Below are 21,464 nucleotides of genomic sequence, written 5' to 3' on the forward strand. Positions count from 1 at the left end.
CAGAGCCAGGCGGACCGCACTCGGACACATTTCTAACCGGCATGCATCTCGCGCTGATCACCGGTGATCGGTTCTGCGCAGATTTTGCTCATCTCAAACAAGCCTATTATCTTAACTCGTTGATTGGGTTGATTATCTAAATGTGCTCCACAGGTGTTTAATTAGGTTTGATTATCTAAACGTGCTCCTCTGGAACTTTGTTAATAAAACATAATTTCTTAATATGCCAAATATGGTAGCGGTTGATCTTTTAGTACTGTGATTGGATGGAATGGACATCGTGGATGATTCTGCTTAGTCTTGTGTATGAGGCTTCGTCCTTAATAAACTTGAGAATGTGAGGTATTATTTCTGCTTTGTCATAGATTGTCTATCTAAAATTAATGTAATTATCAGTATTCAGGCCAGTGCTGTAGCAATGCATCACTTCTTTTCCATGATGTTTTCACTGCTAGCCATTATTGGGCATGTGATGTGAGCGTTATGTCTGCAGAAAGTCCTGAATGCAGCAATGGCCAAGCTTACGCATGTGAGCTGACGGTGTCAAATGGAATGGCGTGGGGAATTTGGGGGTTTAAGGACATGTGTCCAAGTGGAATGTTCGCTTCAGGGTTTAGTCTGAAGGTAAGTTGGGCATTGACTCCTTTTTGCTAATATGGGGGTGGAAGAGCGCTTCAAAGGTTCAAAACTGTGGAGTTGCTGTATGTCACTTAATTCCAGGTTACTCCAGGGAACTGCACCTGCTTAAGATTTAAGTGTCTGTGTAATACGGAAGAACATGAAGATAAATGTTACTAAGTGTTGGGTTATTTACTTTTTCAAATGGAAGATTGTCTTGTTTTATATGATGTCATTGCTTTCCTGTCACTCAAACAGTAGAGCGTTGGTGCTTGCAATGCCAATGTCATGGGTTAAATTCCCAGGGAGCGCAAGAACTGATCAGAATGTAAATGTGTACCTTGAAATGCAATGTAAGTTGCTTTGGCTGAAAGTGTCTGCCAAATGCATAAATTGTTTTAAGGTGAAAAGACCAATTGGTGCTGGTGATGATACAGCACTCAATGGGATTCGTCTTCACTGTGTCGGTCTGTCCAAAGGACCATCAGACTCACAGAAGAACACCACAATTGAGTCCGACGTAGGAAAGTAATGGACTCAAATTATTAACAATTCTTGCATTAAGTGTTTGAGCTACATAAATAAATTTAAGTGTTGTTTTTTTTTTTTTTTTTTGGACAATGATTGATTTGATCAGGCAACATCTCTGTGTTTTCTTCAGCTGGGGTGAGTGGACCGATATCCAATGGTGTCATTCTGGAGTCTTGAAATCTTTCCAGCTGAGAGTTGAATCTCCCCAAGGAGATGGAGATGATACAGCCGCAAACAACATCAGGTGAGTGTCTGGGTAAGAGATGTTATAACTTATAGCACCAGTGTATACCTCTTACACCATTTCTTACCCATCAAGGTTTTATTTTACTATTTAAGGACTCGGTTTTCCCCCATCAATAGTTTAGTTAATTTCACACATGCAGTCGTGCTGCTGTTCGTGATTGCAGTAATTAGGTCGTCGGCTGCTGGTGATCATGTGACTGACATTCAATCCAACAGCACAATTGCATATTTTATCATAATATTGTCTCATCTGAATTGTTTCCAGGTTCACCTGCACTGGAGGTGATGTGCTGGAGGGTGACGGCACAAACTGGGGCAAATGGGGCATCTGGAGTCCAAAGTGTCTTGGAGAAGGAATCTGTGGCATACAGACCCGGGTAGAACCGCAACGGGGAAGTGGAGACAACACCGCTCTCAATGACGTGCGCATGTTCTGCTGTGATTAAGGTGATGTGATCGCAATCAAAAACTCAGACTGACACACTGCAGATCAACTAAATGTGTTTATTATTTCAGGTGTAGGAGGATGATGGCAAGAAGACCAAATGGATGGTAATTATTGATCATCATACTATGATAAACGTACTCTTTTTCTTTCTTTTTTTTAAGGATAATGCAAAGTCAGCTGGTCATTACCACAAACTAAAGTCTAACCAGATGATCAGGACATTTACATCCAGCCTATTATTGATGTTGAAATTATTTTATTCTTCCTTGTAGTTTGATTCTTCTGAAGACTCCTGAACTTCTGCTGAAATGGTTGTCAAATATCAGCAATAAAGACTTCCTAAACAGAACCTTGTAGTTTCGCATTGTTTTGCACAACACTTTACATCAGATCGTTCTCTACATTGAATGCTAAATAAGTCACTTTAGACCATCTGCACTAAATTGTCTTATTCGTTTATTCATTCCCCGAGAATGACCAGCGTAATCTACAGGAACACTACATTAAATTAAAGTGTAATTGTCAATCCTGTTACCCTCTTTTTTATATATATATATATATTAGTATTTTTTGCTAAAATGGCACAATGTGTATTCAGAAAATGATTATGTATCAGTAATCAAAGACTGTTATAATCTGAGTTTTTGTTATGTTTGGATGGGTGTTTCAGTTCTGTGCCTCAGTTTTCTGTTTCAGTTAGTCTCCTAGGCAAGTAACAAATGGTTTAAGTTGTCACAGGTTTGTCACAGGTTTTTCACTTTTTTTTTTTTTTTTTTTTAGTTCAGTGTCAGTTCTACTTCGCGTTTTTAAGTTAGTTGTCCTGTTTCTGAGTATCTTTTTGTTAATAAAACAAAGACTGCTGTATTTAGAGCCTTTTCTCCTCATTGCAACCAACTCCTATTCATAGTGTTCTAATCAGCCATATTGGTTGAGTTTATTGTGGAGTTCAAGGTCATGAAGAGGCATCCAGCTTGCAAATGCAAGGTCTTGAGAAGGATTTTGTAAACTTGGAACTTGCGCTAATCAAGAAGATTAGAACCTAACTTCAGTGGTAAACGACAGAAGAGTTGATTGCCTCTTTGGACACTGATACGTCATTAAATCCGTCATTAGTGTTTTAAGGCTTCAGGATCCAGATCAGATGGAGGACCTGCGCCTAGACACGACCACAGCACATGATGTAATCAGCTGGATCCAGGCCGTATCCAGATCAGATAGAGGACCTGCGCCTAGACACGACCACAACATGATGAAGTCAGTCGGATGTGATTTTAACCCCAAGTTTTTTTTTTTTTTTTCATTCTGTCACTGATGGAGTTTTGGTTCCTTGCCACTGTCACCTTTTTCACCTTTGTCGCCATTGGCTCTTGGCTTGCTTAGTTGGGGACATTTAATATTCAACAATATTATTGATCTGCCTGCATTGACACCATTTATGTGAGAACTGAACTGAGCTCTTACTCATTTTTTTATTTCTTTCTGTTTTGTGATTGTATTTGTAAGACTGAAAATACTGGTCGAGGCCCGGTCTATGGACCTCCCCCATACAACCTCACTTCCTCTCAGAAAACAAATAAGAACTCACACAAGAACATGGTTTAATGTGAATATTTAACAGTGACTACGTTTACATGCAGCCAATAACCCGTTCAAAACCGGGATATTAGCAATAACCCGGTCGCGCACGGCCATGTAAACACCGGCAAAAACCCGGATATGCTCATATCCCGGTTTTTAAAAACCCGGATATTATCCCTGGGGTACCCCTTTTCTAACCCGAATATTTGGTCATGTAAACGCGTATCGGCATATTCCCATCAAAAGGAACATTGATTTGTGTTCTGCGCATGTTCTATTCGCAAGGAATCTTGGTATTTTGAGTATAGACGGCGCATACAAAAACCCGCGTGCAGTATACCGGAAGTAAACAAGAAGTAGAGGTAAACATGGCGAGACGCAGCACAGCACCAGACTTTTGGAGCGAGGAGGAAATCGCAAACAAAGGCGATCGCTATCTGCCCCGAACTATTCATTATCCGCGTGCTGCTGCTGTTGTTGTTGCCTTTGGATACAGGAAGAAGAATCGGAAATGACGCACATTGCGTATTGAATGGAAGCCATTTGAGGGTGGTCTCCCCCATCCCCCATGTCACCTGGTCAAAGTAGGATAAAGGAAGGTGTTCTCGCTCTCTCTGGGGGCTTCTTGGCTGGACGTGGATTGAATAGGTTCTCTCTCTCTCTCTCTCTCTCTCTCTCTCTCTCTCTCTCTCTCTCTCTCTCTCTCTCTCTGGTGTTGCATGCTGGGAGTGAGTGCGGTGTGTGAGGGGCACGTGTGAGAGCGTGAAGTTTCTTAAGTTTTTTCTTATAGTTAAAACTTTTTTTCTACTTTTGTTTTTTCATAGGATTTATTTTCTTTTTCTTTTTTATATATTTTTTTTCTCACTTTCTAGATCACTGTTTATATTTTAATTTTGTGAGGCGTTTTTTTCGTTTAGTAAAGCGGGATGGCTTCTCTCCCTGCGGTGGAAGAGCCATCTCTGTCGCTTAAGAATGGTTTCAGGTGCGTTCCCGAGGCAGGTACAGCGATTGAGGAGGTGCTATTAGCAACAGGACAACAGGTAGGCCATGAAAACATTATTTCTGCTTCTCGCATGAACAAGGCAGTTGTCGTCTTTTTAAAAAACGAACAACTAGTAATCAAGATAATTGAAAGTGGCATTTGGGTGAAAGAAACGTTTGTACCCGTTACACCTCTTTTTGCTCCAGCTACAAAAGTCACAATCTCTAACGTACCTCCTTTTATCAAAGATGACGCGATTGTGCGAGAATTAACTCGGTTCGGAAAGATGGCTAGTGCTGTAAAAACGATTCCTTTGGGTTGTAGATCTAGCGAACTTAAGCATGTATTGTCTTTTAGACGACAAGCGTTTATGTTTTTGACCGCTCCTTCTAAAACACTGGATGTTTCGTTCCGAGTGACATGTGGAGAGAGCTCGTATATGGTTTACGCGAGTACTGATACATTGCGTTGTTTTGAGTGTGGCGATATCGGCCATAAGAGATTGCTGTGCCCTCATAAACAACGGGCCGAGGAAGAAGCAGGGCCGTCAGGTTTGGCTGGTGCGAGTAGTGGAGCGACTGCGGTGGGAAAGCTGTTGAGTGACGCAGGTACTCGGAAAGAGGATGGAGAAGCAAAAGGAGAAAATGAGGTTAGTGATAGAGTAGACGTGAGTGAGAACGCGTCTGGAAGTACTGAGGGTACAAACGAAGAAGTTTCGCCAATCGGTTGTATTGTTACTGGTGCTTTAAGCTTCAAAGATGATAGAATGCGAGAGGAATTTACAGGTTCAAATGATGAAGCGGAAAAAGAGTCCGAAGACGAGAGCATTAGAGATGATGATTCATGCATTGATGTAGACGTCGGTAGATATGGAGATTTTTATTCTGTTGAACAGATAAATAGTTTCCTGGATGAAACTAAGGGAAAGAGTGTTGATGTCGAAGAGGTTTTTCCTGACCTAGAGAAGTTTATCGCATCCGTTATGAAAGCTCGTAAAGAATGTGATGTTGAGGTTTTGTCACAGCAAAAAAGGTTCAGATTAAAGAAATATTTGACCGCAGTCAGACAAAAAATTAAAAAGATGAAGGGCAAACGTAGGTCTACTAGAACAAGTTCGAAATAAATGCACATGGGGGTCTGGCCTTTTCTGTGTTTCTTTCTTTCTTTCTTTTTTTCCTTTCCCCTGTTTATGGAGTTTCTTAAAATAGGATCCTTAAATATAAATGGGGCAAGGGATAGAAGTAAATGGCCTTTATTAAAAGAATGTTTAAATTTGAAAGAAACTCAAGTTGTGTTTCTACAAGAAACGCATAGTAATGAAGAAAATGAATCTGATTTGGGGATGTGGTGGGAGGGAGATCATGTCTTGAGTCATGGCACCAACTTTAGTGCAGGGGTGGCAATATTATTTTCACCCAGATGTAAAGTTAAAATTTTGTCTAAAAGTGAGGCAGTGAAAGGACGCCTACTTGCTCTCAGAGTAGAAATAAAAAATAGAGTTTTTGGGTTAATAAATGTTTATGCTCCTACAACGGGTAGAGAAAGAATAGCTTTTTTTCTTAAGCTTAAAGATGTAGTTTCCTCTTTTATGAATGAAGATCTTTTAGTAATTGGAGGTGATTGGAACTGTACTTTGGATTTTACTTGCGATAGAAATGGAGAAGAGCCTAATTTTTTGTCAGCAGTATCTTTAAGAGAGATTACCACACAATTTGGACTTATTGATATTTGGAGAGAGAGAAATAAAGCAGTTAAACAATATACATGGATTAAAGTGACCGAGAATAGGATCAGTGCAGCACGTTTAGATAGATTTTATGTCAAGAATACAATGTGCAGTAGAATAGAAGAGACGCATATAAGCCCAAGCTCTATTTCAGATCATCATTTAATTTCTTTAAAAATGATTGTAACACAAACAACCCCTCATTATTCTTATTGGAGATTTAATAATAAATTATTAGAGAATCTTGATTTCCATGAAAAATTTAACCTTTTTTGGAACCATTGGACAGAACAAAAAAGTAATTATGAAAATCTTCTTCAATGGTGGGAGGTGGGAAAAGTTCAAATTAAGCTTTTCTGCCAACAATATTCATCACAAGCTTGGATTAGTTTAAAAAGGAAAGTGTCTAAATTAGAAGAAGATATTTCTGCATTATATGTTTCTTTGATTGATAAGAATGATATGGGAGTCCAAGACAATTTGATATCCAAAAAACATGAATTAAGAGGTATTTTACATGAAAAAGTGAAATCAGCACTTGTTAAAGCACGGTTTATTTCCATTAATGATATGGATGCACCTACAAAATATTTTTTTAATTTGGAAAAGAAGGTTGTTCATAATAATTATATGCATTGTTTACGAAGACATGATGGAAGTATTACTTCAGATCCTTTAATGATGAGAAGAACTGCTGTTGATTTTTATTCTAAATTATTTGCAAAAGAAGACATTGATTTGAATACAACAAGTGAACTTTTTAAGGATTTACCCATTTTGAAAGAAGATGAAAGACTTTTTCTAGACTCCAACTTTACCTTTGAAGAAGTAACTGATGCAGTAAAACAACTCTCAACTGGTCGAGTACCAGGCCTTGATGGACTTACCGCAGAATTCTACAAATCTTTTTGGGGAATAATTGGACAGGACTTCTTTAAAGTCCTTGAAGAAAGTTATAAACTGAAGGAACTGCCTAAAAGTTGTCAAAGGGCAGTCCTTTCTCTTCTTCCAAAGAAAGGAGATTTGTGTTTACTTAAAAACTGGAGACCTGTTGCTGTTCTTAACTCTGATTATAAGATATTGTCTAAATCAATTGCAAATCGTCTTAAGACGGTGTTAGGCTCGTTGGTTCATGAAGATCAGTCTTATTGTGTTCCTAAAAGATGTATTTATGATAATTTGTTTTTAATGAGAGATCTTTTAGAATATTTAAGAATGTACAATGTTAGTGCTGGTCTAATATCTCTTGACCAAGAAAAAGCATTTGATCGGGTGGATCATTTGTATTTGTTTCATGTGTTAAAGTGCTTTGGTTTTGGCGATAGTTTAATATCATGGATAAAATTGTTGTATAAAGGATCCGTGAGTATGATAAAAATAGGAGGTGGTTTAAGTGTACCAGTTAAAATACAAAAAGGAATCAGACAAGGCTGCCCAATGTCTGGCCAACTGTACAGTTTGGCGATTGAACCCCTATTGTGTATGCTTAGACGTAAACTAAAAGGTTTAACTATAAATGGCAGTTTAAAAAAAGAGTCTATTATATTATCTGCATACGCTGATGATATTACTGTAATTATTCAACAACAGGAAGATGTACAGAATCTAAAGGGGGCTTTAGACGTCTATGAAAGAGCTTCATCAGCTAGGCTTAACTGGGATAAAACAGAAGCTGTGTGGTATGGTTCTACTGGAAACCTCAATATAGTTTTGCCAAAACTCCCTAATAATATTCAATGGGGTACACTTGGTTTGAAATATTTAGGAGTATATCTTGGTCAAGAAGAATATAAAAAGAAAAATTGGGAGGGTTTAGTGGAGAAGGTCTGTGCAAGGTTGTCTAGCTGGAATTGGTTGCTACCCCAGTTATCATATAGGGGAAGAGTACTGATTGCCAACAATCTCATTGCCTCAATGCTATGGCATAAACTGATGGTTGTGGATCCACCAGTGATGTTAATCCAAGAAATTCAAAGGAGACTTGTTAATTTTTTTTGGACTGGTCAGCATTGGTTGAGAGCTGCTGTCATCTATCTTCCTGTTCCAGAAGGGGGACAGGGATTGATAGATATTCGAGCTAGATTGACAGCTTTCCGACTGCAGGCTATTCAGCGCCTATTATATCACCGGCATCATGGATGGATGGAGCTAACGTGTGCTCTTTTACGCAAGGCTGGACGAATGGGTCTAGATAAACAGCTTTTCACCATGACCCTAAGGAGAACTTCTCTTGGTGGACTTAACCCTTTTTACCTCAATATTTTGGATTTATGGCAATTGTTTACTGTTTCAAGACAGTGGTCAAAACCAGGTCCGTGGCTGTTTAACGAATCTCTTTTTTTTAATCCTCTTTTTCCTGTTGAGATCCTGAACTCTGAGACCATAAGGTCAAATTTGATTTGTGCTGGAATATCCATGTTCCGGGATCTAAGAAAAAGAGATGGGTGGATTGAAGCTGAAGAACTTGCTCACAAAGTAGGTTTCAGGTCTGTGCGTCTCGCAAAGCGAGTGCTAGAAGACCTAGAAGCTGCACTTCCTTTTTCAGCTAAAGATTTTCTCAAAGAGACTTGTACAGGAGATGATACAGAGCCATATTCTTTTCCGGAATTTGACTTTTTGATGAAAAAGGATTATCAAGAGGAAGATCCTGTAAAATTGCTATCTCTGAATACTCCAGAAATGGGGTTGTTCAATAATTTATCAAAAAGAACTTTATATACAGCATGTGTTAAAACTATGAACTATAAAGACCTTAAAGATCAAACAGGAAGAAAATGGACTTTAGTGTTGAGGTCAGGCTCTTCCCCGAAAGGTAGCTGGCGGACCCTGTACAAAAGACCCACTGAAAAGAGAGTAGGAGATCTGCAGTGGAGAATTGTACATGGAGTTTTAGCCACAAACAGACACATAGCACGACTGAATCCTTTAGTTGGGGAGGGTTGTCCTTTTTGTAATGCATCAGAAACTGTGATTCATACATTTATGGAATGTGATCGCCTGAAAAACTTGATGCAGTTTGTGAAGGATTGGAGTCTGGAGCTAATGGGTTTATTTGATGTTTCATTATTTATTTATGGGCCAAAGTACTCAGTAGAAAACAAGAATAAAGTTATTATTCTTAATTTTCTTTATGGAATGGTGAAGTTGGCAATTTGGTGTACTAGAAAAAACAAAGTTGAAGAAAGTGGGTGTACTGATCCTATTTTATTGACAAAATGTTTTATAAAAAAAAGGTTAACGATAGAGTATGCTTTTTATTGCCTTACACATAATGTTCAGGGTTTTTTTCATCTCTGGGGTTTTAATACTTTTTTGTGTGAACCTGATGAGAATGGAAGCTTTAATCTAAATATTTTCTAATGTGTTTTGGAAAAAATAGGTGGAATTGAAAAAAAAAGAAGGAATTTTTTTATTTTTTTTATGTTTTTGTGTTTATAAATGTTTATGCAGATAAATCCCAAATGTTATTGAATTAATAAAGGGATTTTTTAAATGTCAAATGTCTCTCTCTCTCTCTCTCTCTCTCTCTCTCTCTCTCTCTCTCTCTCTCTCTCTCTCTCTCTCTCTCTCTCTCTCTCTCTCTCTCCCTTTCTCTCTCTCCCTTTCTCTCTCTCTCTCTCTCCCTTTCTCTCTCTCTCTCTCTCTCCCTTTCTCTCTCTCTCTCTCTCTCTCTCTCTCTCTCCCTTCTCTCTCTCTCTCTCTCTCTCTCTCTCTCTCTCTCTCTCTCTCCCTTTCTCTCTCTCTCTCTCTCTCTCTCTCTCTCTCTCTCCCTTTCTCTCTCTCTCTCTCTCTCTCTCTCTCTCTCTCTCTCTCTCTCTCTCTCTCTCTCCCTTTCTCTCTCTCTCTCTCTCTCTCCCTTTCTCTCTCTCTCTCAGGTAGGCTACAAGCTGGGTAAGATTACTTGGTGTAACCAATGTATAACCATGTTCTAGATATTTGAATTGATTGTGGAATTGATCTCTGATATCTGAAATATTAAATTGTTACATGTGATTATTCTAACTGATTTTGACATTGTTCATTTAATGGTTAAAAGTAATAGTCAAACATTCGCTCACTTTTAGTGAGGGACAGATGTTATTAAAACCTTTCATTTATGGAGTCAGATGAAGTAACGAGTAAATACATATGATCAATGTATTACAAATTTAACCAACCAATACTTTGCATGAGTGAGGACAGAACACGTGATACCTTCCCCGTGTATTGGCGAACCGACATTTGGACCAATATAGCGGGCCTTACATATTTTTCATAAGGATCCTCAGGAGGAAACAGAAGAAACTGCCATGGGAAGCGACGAGTCGTTACAGAGGTCAGGAGAGTCATGTGATCTCAGTGAAGCAGTGTTGCTCTCGTCTGTTGCTGTTCATTGTTGTTCTTTTGTCTGTTTTCTCAGAGCTCTTCATCACCTGGACAGACTGAAAACACTCGTGGACGACATGAACGAGAGGAAGGCCAGAGCAGAGGATGATGGGACAGATTGTAAACACACTCCTGCAGCAAATATCAAGAAGCAGTTATGAATCAGAAATCAAAGATTGTTATTGTGCTACACACACAGACGCTTCATGGATCATATTCGCTTAAAGGTTCAATTTCTGCCTCACAGTATCTAAAACCCAACCTGGTCTCACAGAATTCCGTGAAATGAACACGGCCCCTTAACTCAAAATCCGTGACAGTTTCACGGAATCGCCGAAAATTCCGTGATGTGCCCACGGAAGTGATCCCTATGTAAGTCAATGACAGGCAGCATCCGTGGTCCACACACGGATTCCCTGTTCCAACAATTGCGCTCCCCCAGTTGACGTCGTTTTATAATTTGGAAACGTATCGCTTTAAATATTCTGAGTTTACTTAAAGTACTTCACTTTAAATATTTGGTTTTAAAGTGATTTTAACTTGATATTGCATTGTTCTGTCGTCGTTTGATCGCTAGGATAACTTCTGGTCACCCTGTTCCGTGACGGTACCACGGAATATTCAGTAGATTGTTTCACCTTCACTGGACGATATTGCCTATTGCTGATTTTGACACTTTAAGTAGGCTACTCAAGTTGTCTGTGTTTGCGATGCAATGTAGCCCAATTAAACTGTGAACCTCTTATCCCCCCTGATCAGTTTGTATAGCCTTTTGCATATTGTGAAATTCTGTGATGGCACCACGGATTATTCCGTGGTGGACACACGGATAACCGGATCACTTGCGCTCCCCCAATTGACGTCGTTTTATAATTCGGAAACGTATGGCTTTAAATATTCTGAGTTTACTTAAAGTACTTCAGTTTAAATGTTTAGTTTCAAAGGGATTTTAACTTGATATTGCATTGTTCTGTCGTCGTTTAATCGCTATGATAGCTTCTGGTCACCACATTCCGTGACGGTACCACGGAATATTCAGTAGATTGTTTCACCTTCACTGGACGATATTGCCTATTGCTGATTTTGACACTTTAAGTAGGCTACTCAAGTTGTCTGTGTTTGCGATGCAATGTAGCCCAATTAAACTGTGAACCTCTTATCCCCCCCTGATCAGTTTGTATAGCCTTTTGCATATTGTGAAATTCTGTGATGGCACCACGGATTATTCCGTGGTGGACACACGGATAACCGGATCACTTGCGCTCCCCCAATTGACGTCGTTTTATAATTCGGAAACGTATGGCTTTAAATATTCTGAGTTGACTTAAAGTACTTCAGTTTAAATGTTTAGTTTCAAAGGGATTTTAACTTGATATTGCATTGTTCTGTCGTCGTTTAATCGCTATGATAGCTTCTGGTCACCACATTCCGTGACGGTACCACGGAATATTCAGTAGATTGTTTCACCTTCACTGGACGATATTGCCTATTGCTGATTTTGACACTTTAAGTAGGCTATTCAAGTTGTCTGTGTTTGCGATGCAATGTAGCCCAATTAAACTGTGAACCTCTTATCCCCCCCTGATCAGTTTGTATAGCCTTTTGCATATTGTGAAATTCTGTGATGGCACCACGGATTATTCCGTGGTGGACACACGGATAACCGGATCACTTGCGCTCCCCCAATTGACGTCGTTTTATAATTCGGAAACGTATGGCTTTAAATATTCTGAGTTTACTTAAAGTACTTCAGTTTAAATGTTTAGTTTCAAAGGGATTTTAACTTGATATTGCATTGTTCTGTCGTCGTTTAATCGCTATGATAGCTTCTGGTCACCACATTCCGTGACGGTACCACGGAATATTCAGTAGATTGTTTCACCTTCACTGGACGATATTGCCTATTGCTGATTTTGACACTTTAAGTAGGCTACTCAAGTTGTCTGTGTTTGCGATGCAATGTAGCCCAATTAAACTGTGAACCTCTTATCCCCCCCTGATCAGTTTGTATAGCCTTTTGCATATTGTGAAATTCTGTGATGGCACCACGGATTATTCCGTGGTGGACACACGGATAACCGGATCACTTGCGCTCCCCCAATTGACGTCGTTTTATCATTTGGAAACGTATGGCTTTAAATATTCCGAGTTTACTTAAAGTACTTCACTTGAAATGTTTAGTTTTAAAGGGATTTTAACTTGATATTGCATTGTTTAATCGCTATGATAACTTCTGGTCACCACGTTCCGTGACGGTACCACGGAATATTCAGTAGATTGTTTCACCTTCACTGGACGATATTGCCTATTGCTGATTTTGGCACATTAAGTAGGCTATTCAAGTTTGCGATGCAATGTAGCCCAATTAAACTGTGAACCTCTTATCCCCCCTGATCAGTTTGTATAGCCTTTTGCATATTGTGAAATTCTGTGATGGCACCACGGATTATTCCGTGGTGGACACACGGATAACCGGATCACTTGCGCTCCCCCAATTGACGTCGTTTTATAATTTGGAAACGTATGGCTTTAAATATTCTGAGTTTACTTAAAGTACTTCAGTTTAAATGTTTAGTCTCAAAGGGATTTTAACTTGATATTGCACTGTTCTGTCGTCGTTTAATCGCTATGATAGCTTCTGGTCACCTCATTCCGTGACGGTACCACGGAATATTCAGTAGATTGTTTCACCTTCACTGGACGATATTGCCTATTGCTGATTTTGACACTTTAAGTAGGCTATTCAAGTTGTCTGTGTTTGCGATGCAATGTAGCCCAATTAAACTGTGAACCTCTTATCCCCCCCTGATCAGTTTTGTATAGCCCTTTGCATATTGTGAAATTCTGTGATGGCACCACGGATTATTCCGTGGTGGACACACGGATAACCGGATCACTAGAGGCAGGCTTGATCAATCAAACTCCCCACCTCTCCATCCATCAGCCACCCCTTAGCCTTAGTTTAAATACTATTTGGACTAATTTACTATTATTATTATTATTATTATTTTTTTTTACTGTTCACGGAATTGACAGATAGGCATATACAAACAACAAAACACGATAAAGATTAATAATAAATGAATGTTAAATCAGATGAGTCTGTTGCCATGACGGCGACACGTCACACTTCCGTACGCGCATCCTAGAATTTCGCGGTTTTTACAGCCATTGCGAGGATCACCTCTACAGATCGGTATGTATCTCAAGCCTGCGTTACGTATTTATTTACATCACCTTTATTGTTTATTCCCGCACTGCAATTGCAATAATGCAAACTTTGGCTAACGTTACTGTTTCAACGTTACTGTTTCAAAAGTGGATTGTAAAACACATGTTTATTGGTTAGGATGAAATGGTTTCTCAACGGGCAGAAATTAAAACTTTTAGTTAAAATGTCTTAAAATAGTCCAGTCATTTTATGAAAAAAGGTTGAACAAATTGCAACAAAAGCAAACTCAACTGATTTTGTATCCTCAATATGTCCTGAGTAAGGGAAAAAAAGTCCCGAAGAATCCCATTAGGGGAAAGTTTCGAAAAAGACCCAAATTCCTATTCAAATCCCTATTCATACGCCTATTCATTCTTTCTCTCACGTGAATAGAGTAGAATTTTTAACCTTTAGATATCACCATGGAAATTACTGAGTTGATTACTTATATCAAGACAAACAAAAAATGTATTACAAGTTTTTTTTTAATTGTTTGTTAACATGGACAAACGGTGCATAATCTAATTACGAAGGCCTGTATGTGCTAATTTGCATAAATACCACAACATATCTAAACATTGGGTGAAGCCAGGTGAAAATGTCTTGTTGAATCTTGTTGACTTAAAACAGTAAAATACTTAATGTTAAGGTCTGAATGGAACCCATTTAGGCTACCCATGAACATTAATACATAGAGGCAGGAAGAAGTACTTTAGAAACCAGCCTTTATTAATTTTTAAGAGATTGGGTTTGGGGGATTGTTTCTGGGGGACGAGTCTGAGGGAAGAACAGGAGACAATGGTAAGGAGAATGCAGAAGACAAAAGGTAAATAAAATAAAAAGTGAATCCCCAGAAACAGTCCCACGGACCCAGCCCCAAACCCCATCTCTGCAATAATAATTAATAGAGGCTGGTTTAAAGTACTTCTTCCTGCCTCTATGTATTAATGCTCATGGGTAGCCTAAATGGGTTCCATTCAGACCTTAACATTAAGTATTTTACTGTTATATGTCAACAAGATCCAACAAGACATTTTCACCTATAACTATACCCAATGTTTAGATCTGTTGCTATTTATGCAAATTAGCACATACGTAATTAGATTATGCACCGTTTGTCCATGTTAACAAACAATAATAAAAACTTGTAATACATTTTTTGTTTGTCTTGATATAAGTAATCAACTCAGTAATTTTCATGGTGATATCTAAAGGTTAAAAATGTTACCCTATTCACGTGAGAAAAAAAATGCATAGGCGTATGAATAGGGTATATTTGGGTCTTTTTCTAAACTTTCCCCTAATGGGATTCTTCGGGTTTTTTTTCCTTACTCAGGACATATTGAGGATACAAAATCAGTTGAGTTTGCTTCTGTTGCAATTTGTTCAAGGTTGACCCCCATTTTGGCTTAAAATTACTGGACTATAAAGGAATTTGTAGTTTTCTACAATGGTAACAGACATTATGCCTTCTGTCTGGTTTACAGAATCAAAACATGTCAAAAAGTGGAGGGCTCAAGAAGACCTGCACAGCATGCAACAATAAAATTTTTAATGGCTTCAAAATGTGCCCTATTTGCAAGGCCCCACAGCCTAAAAATGTGCGCCTAAAAAAAAAGATTGAAAAATTTGAGCAAAAAAAAAAGACATGGGTTGCCAACACTAAAAAAAACCAGGGGACCTCACACTTATGGGACGATGCCGTCATTTTGGTAAGTAACTTTTGTTGTTCTATGTCACCATAGTCCAGTTATTTTGGGGTACTTGAGGGGACTTTCTGATTCTTAGACAAGATAATGCATTAACATCTTTATGTGGGCTATTTATTCAACAGTTTCAGCATCTTAACTACTCTACTGTCATTGAAAAACATTGCAAACAGACCAAAGACTCTCAGGATCACTTTGGTCATAGCCTGCACTGCAGTACTGTAAGATGTTTCACAGTGCTCTTCATATGAAGAACATTTGACTTTCCCCTTTGCACAACAAGCACCAGTATGTAAGCACATGGCGCTCTGTTGACATCACATTTTGTGAGCTATTTGACACGTGAACTGAACTTGGCCAATAAGACACAGGTGCATTAGATATCAGACTGAAATCTAATGGTGCTACCATCTGACCTTGTTAGTGAGTGAGACTGCATTTCATACGAAATGGCATTTAGTTTTCACCAAAAGTAATACTACTAACACTGTTCTTGATATGAAGCGACATTGCTACTTACATTGCTACAGGCTACTTGCCTGACGTCGTCATACTCAGAGTCTGATACTGCTCCACTGAGCTTTGATTATGGGGCGTTTCAACTGAACCAGGAAGGAAAATGCCTCTCCACTCAATTGGATAGTCAACGGCTCTGCCTACAACCAATCAGAGCAACGGAGTAAGTGACGTATGTTTTTCATTCATGTTTCTGATCTACAAATGCCTTGATAGTGGTTCTCTGTTCCTCTTTTTTAAAACGAATGCGCTGTCGATATCATCTATAACTGTCGCGATGGCGGAATCTACACATAATGTTTTATAAACAAAGTTCGAGAGGAGTACGTTCAAATAATCAATCCAATCAACTTGTCATCAAACAATGACCGTCTACGGTCTACACTATCAGCATGAGAGGAAGCATATATTTATTCACTCAGTCAACTCACCTACTGTAACATTCCTTGACATTTTTCAGCATGCCTCCACTCACTCTCGGTTTGTTCTTCCACAGCCTGGAATACGGGGGGAGTACTTTGGGTTCGGGCCGAATACCGAGCCCGGAACCTCTCCTCGGACAGCACGCCAAACATGCATTTATTCTATCTGACTTATTTGTAAGTGTGAACTCGTGAAATAACAATTCTTCAGAGGCAGTCATCTTTGTTGTAAACGAATTCAACCCAAGCGCTCTTAGATGACGTGGATGATTACGTTGCTCATCTGTCCATCATCGTATAAAGCCCGCCCTGACCATTTGATTGGTCAGAACAATTTTTGTTCGAGCATAATAGCTCCTCAACGGATCGAGTCCAGACCGAACTTCCCGACCTAAAAATTTTGTGGACCGGGCTAAGATCGGCTGGCATCCAGGCTAACTTACATGTTTATGAAGGATGAACACGACACATGCATGTGCATACTCTTACTATTTTGGTCTTTTGTTCTTGTCTTGTAGTTTTGTCATGTGCTTGGGTTTCCTTGGGTTTCCTTTGTCCACTGCTCTGTCATTGTGATTTGTCAATATACTAGCTGCATTTAAGATCACAGAAGATCTGGCAGGGCTTGTTCGACTTGGCTGGCTGGCTGGCTAAGTGGGTGAGACTTGTTGGGCAAAAGCCCATGCAAATTCAGCAATATCACTTTTGCCCAACGAAAAAAGTCCCACCCACCTAGCCAGCCAGCCAAGTCGAACAAGCCTGTTTAGTCAGCCATGCAAAGGGCTTCTGGGATCTTCTGGGATCTTGAATACAACTATTCCTTGTAATGTTCCAAAAGTATGCCTTGACCCTAAGTATTTCGTGTTGACCTGCATTTGTGTCCCAGCTTTGTGATATTCTGATAAGCAGACAAAGATCCATATACACCCACACCAAAGTACTTGTAATTGTTTTTTTTTTGTTTTTTGTTTTTTTCCATCTTTAGATAGAGAAGCTGCACTCAGTCGGCTGGAGGCCTTTGCTCCTTCTGGAATATCCACACAAGAAGGCCAAAATGATCTTGCCTAAAGATCTGGTGTTGGGCAAGAATGCACAGACGTGTGTGCAAAACATACATGAGATTTTTAAAATGATGGTTGAAGGTAAGATTATATTTGTATACTATACAATTTATCTGTGTATTTTTTTTAGATTATTATGTATGTAGGGGTAGATGGTGTTGAGTAATTACTGGAAATAGTAAGGGCAACTTTGCTTCTCTGAGTATCTGAGGCTTGTGGGTGTTGTTTTATTTTGCCTTAGCTTTCACATTTTGACCTAATTGCATATTGTAAATGTTTTTGTATTTGTACTCTTCTAGCAAATACAAACCAGGCAACAGACAGTAGCCATGAGTCTGAGGAGGCTACTGTCACTCTGCATTTTGAGACAATAGCCAACCCATCAACAGGAGTACAAGGTGCGTTTGGCCCAGATTTGGTGCCTTCGCTTTGTGTTCTCCTTGAGATTTTTGTGAGAATGTGCTTTAGCAGCAGATGTCTTTTCACTGCACCTAACTAAACTTTTATGAGGCACAATGCTATCTCTCCACTCATCCTCAGATTCAGTAGCCACCATATGCATGGACCAGGGGGCTGGGACTATGGCTGATCAGGAACAGGATTTTAACCAACCTCCTACAGCACAAGGTCTTAAGCTCTTTAGCTTTATTTCTGTTCTTTACATCCTTGTGAGATGTCCTTTAGCAGCAAATCTCTATTTTGACCTGGGGCCGTATTCACAAAGAATTTAATTTTAGCACAAAGAGAATTCCTAAATGACGTTAAAATTTCCTCACTAAGGCAAATTTTAGCGCTAAATTTTCCCCTAAAATGTTGAGATACTTTCATCCCTAAGATTCTTTGTGAATACAGCCCCTAATTGTACTATATATTATGTAATCTGTGTATACACTTTTGAGAGACAACATCTTCTTTCCACTCATTCTCATCCTCAGATTTGACAGCCAGCATGAATTTGGACCGGGGGGCTGAAACTGAGGATGGTCCAGAATTGAATCTTAGCCCTCCTCCTACAGGACAAGGTGTTACAGTGTCCAGAGTACCTCCAACTAGCCTGGTTAAAACCAGACCATTCTCAGTAGTAACTGAGTTTTGGTCTGGCAAAGCTTCATTAATAACTCATTTTCAAAGGGGCATCACCAACGGATGCGCTCAAATGCCTCTGGGCGTGATTGGATAGACCTAAAACCAATCAGAGCGATCGTCATGTGTAAAGCCATATGCTGCGTCCCAATTCGCCTAAGTTACACTACGCCATAAAAGTATGTACTATTTTTGTGAAGGAAAGGTATTTACTTTTGAATGTGTAGAAAAAAGTAGGCAAGCTTTGGGACATACTACTTCATCTTTATTGGACGGATCTGTCACGTGCGTCCTGTCACGTAAACTGCCCTGTCAATCATCTCGTCACAGTTAAAATCCTCTATTAAATCTAATTTAATTTCCTACCGTTTCTGAGAGAAATGTAGCAGCACGTTCATCTGCCAGTGGGTCTTTCATGGAGACTGTCCTCATGTGTTTGCAATTTGAATATAATAATGCATTTAAAAGTTGGTGCACTTCACCAACGGAGGTCGCTCAAATGCCTCTGGGCGCAATTGGATAGGCTAGACCTAAAACCAATCAGAGTGATCGTCATCGTGTAAAGCACACCTTAATGTTTCTGATTGGTGCCTCGATTTGACGAATTACAAATGGGCTTGAATGAGCTCTTTGCCAGACTACTTGCAGAGCAAATCTAAATTTGCCGGGAAGTTTGTCTGGGTTTTCCCAGGCTAACCTCCAACCATAGCCCTGCTATTTAAGCTCACTGTATGTTGTCAGTAGGAACAAGAACGAGAGAATTTGGTACAACATAGAGCGAATAGAGAACAGGAAGTTTACTCTGAATGGTACCATGTGAAAATAAACTGAAAGTGAGCTCATAGTGTCATTGTATTAGCGTAAACAAATGGTTTTCTATGTGGTCTATGTTGTACCAAATTATCACATTCTTTTTCCTACCAACAGCACTTGGGAAGCTTAAACAACAGGGCTATGATTGGATGTACTCTGGAGTATCGCTTTAAGCTCTTTTTTCTCAGATCTCTGTTATGACTTAATTGTATATTATGATAGACAACACTATCTCTCCACTCATCCTCAGATTCAGTAGCCACCATATGCATGGACCAAGGGGCTGTGACTATGGCTGATCAGGAACAGGATTTTAACCAACCTCCTACAGCACAAGGTCTTAAGCTCTTCAGCTTTATTTCTGTTCTTTACATCCTTGTGAGATGTCCTTTAGCAGCAAATCTCTATTTTGACCTGGGGCCGTATTCACAAAGAATTTAATTTTAGCACAAAGAGAATTCCTAAATGACGTTAAAATTTCCTCACTAAGGCAAATTTTAGCACTAAATTTTCTCCTAAAATGTTGAGATACTTTCATCCCTAAGATTCTTTGTGAATACAGCCCCTAATTGTACTATATATTATGTAATCTGTGTATACACTTTTGAGAGACAACATCTTCTTTCCACTCATTCTCATCCTCAGATTTGACAGCCGGCATGAATTTGGACCTGGGGGCTGAAACTGAGGATGGTCCAGAATTGAATCTTAGCCCTCCTCCTACAGGACAAGGTGTTACAGTGTCCAGAGTACCTCCAACCATAGCCCTGTTATTTTAGCTCACTGTATGTTGTCAGTAGGAACAAGAACGAGAGAATTTGGTACAACATAGACCAAACAGAGAACAGGAAGTTTACTCTGAATGGTACCATGAGAAAATAAACTGAAAGTGAGCTCATAGTGTCATTGTATTAGCGTAAACAGATGGTTTTCTATGTGGTCTATGTTGTACCAAATTATCACATTCTTCTTCCTACCAACAGCACTTGGGAAGCTTAAACAACAGGGCTATGATTGGATGTACTCTGGAGTATCGCTTTAAGCTCTTTTTTCTCAGATCTCTGTTATGACTTAATTGTATATTATGATAGACAACACTATCTCTCCACTCATCCTCAGATTCAGTAGCCACCATATGCATGGACCAGGGGGCTGTGACTATGGCTGATCAGGAACAGGATTTTAACCAACCTCCTACAGCACAAGGTCTTAAGCGCTTCAGCTTTATTTCTGTTCTTTATCTTTGAAAGAATATGCTTAAGCTTCAAATATCTGTACTGTACTGAACCAAGTCTATTTGTTTATATAGGGACAAGACAAAATCAGAGAAAGAAAGGTGAATTAAAATCTGACATCTGATATTCTGCCCTTTTTTACCTTATCAACACAGAGTATGAATTGATTTGTTGTGCAGGTCTTCCTAATATTATTGGTTTAATTAATTTCCATATGAATTGTATGCAGTCTTCATGTTGTAGATACGTAAAGTTTTTCAAGTATCAAGTATTTTTCAAGGCTACATTTGCATTTGGATTATCATTTATCATTCACTACTCTATGTACTTATGTTGTACAGTGAGAACAAAACAGAAAGATTGCCCCCACAACAATCGGGATGTGCACCCATACCGTGGCATAATCCGGACAAGGCAGAGAAAGGTAGGATTGGAGAGGTAGTTAGATTGTGTTATCTGATATGATGCCTTCCCTACAGAAAATACATCTTGGCTAGCCTAAACATGTTTTGAAGCTGGTTTGATCCGCCATTTTTTTACCAGTTCATGTTTTTGCATGAGATTTGATGGTTTAGTTGGTTTTAGGGATGTCCCGATACCACTTTTTCACTTCCGATACCGATACCGATGCCGCAGCTTTGGCTATTTGCCAATACCGATATCAATCCGATATTTTTATTTTATTCTTGAACTAATACTACTAATAATAAAATATAATGGAAGCACTTTGCTCAATTAGCCACATAAAAACATCTCACTCAAATGGAGAACAAATACTTCTCCAGTATATAGTCCACAACAACAGTTGATAATGAAAGACTGCCAGCCTTTATTCAAAAGACCTTGCGATATGTTTGGTAGCCTGAATGAATTTAAAATTAATTTGCTATATTTCAGATCAATATATTTGTTTCCTTAAA

The 21,464-nt window shown here is 39.1% G+C and overlaps 2 protein-coding genes and 1 long non-coding RNA gene across 7 annotated transcripts in view; all 3 read left to right on the forward strand.

The window, feature by feature from the left end:
- The window catches only part of LOC309511190 (vitelline membrane outer layer protein 1-like), a 127,456-nt gene extending 125,264 nt beyond the window's left edge, over positions 1 to 2,192 (forward strand). For both annotated transcript variants that reach the window (XM_082186318.1, XM_082186317.1), the window contains exons 4-9: positions 494 to 624; positions 1,022 to 1,146; positions 1,280 to 1,393; positions 1,661 to 1,842; positions 1,912 to 1,947; positions 2,116 to 2,192. In XM_082186318.1, coding sequence (XP_082042444.1) covers positions 494 to 624; positions 1,022 to 1,146; positions 1,280 to 1,393; positions 1,661 to 1,841 — 551 coding nt within the window. In that variant the 3' untranslated portion in view covers position 1,842; positions 1,912 to 1,947; positions 2,116 to 2,192. The remainder of the gene's footprint in view (positions 1 to 493; positions 625 to 1,021; positions 1,147 to 1,279; positions 1,394 to 1,660; positions 1,843 to 1,911; positions 1,948 to 2,115) is intronic.
- A 7,458-nt stretch (positions 2,193 to 9,650) lies between these two features.
- The window catches only part of LOC309511214, a 37,541-nt gene continuing 25,727 nt past the window's right edge, over positions 9,651 to 21,464 (forward strand). For 2 of the 4 annotated variants that reach the window (XR_014210519.1, XR_014210520.1), the window contains exons 1-2: positions 9,651 to 10,444; positions 10,529 to 10,721. This is a non-coding gene — a long non-coding RNA (uncharacterized lncRNA). The remainder of the gene's footprint in view (positions 10,445 to 10,528; positions 10,722 to 21,464) is intronic. The other 2 variants (XR_014210521.1, XR_014210522.1) reach the window with 2 other exon arrangements.
- LOC309510697 (uncharacterized protein) lies at positions 15,470 to 20,088 on the forward strand (the record flags this gene model as incomplete). The annotated part of the gene is made up of 7 exons (XM_082185569.1): positions 15,470 to 16,093; positions 17,338 to 17,494; positions 17,713 to 17,811; positions 17,954 to 18,040; positions 18,349 to 18,435; positions 19,560 to 19,646; positions 19,955 to 20,088. Exons 2-7 carry the CDS (start codon positions 17,407 to 17,409, stop codon positions 20,086 to 20,088), a joined length of 582 nt encoding a protein of 193 aa, XP_082041695.1. The 5' UTR covers positions 15,470 to 16,093; positions 17,338 to 17,406.

The sequence above is a fragment of the Leuciscus leuciscus genome (assembly GCF_965113295.1).
Source record: "Leuciscus leuciscus genome assembly, chromosome: 12".
NCBI classification, from domain to species: Eukaryota; Metazoa; Chordata; class Actinopteri; order Cypriniformes; family Leuciscidae; genus Leuciscus; species Leuciscus leuciscus.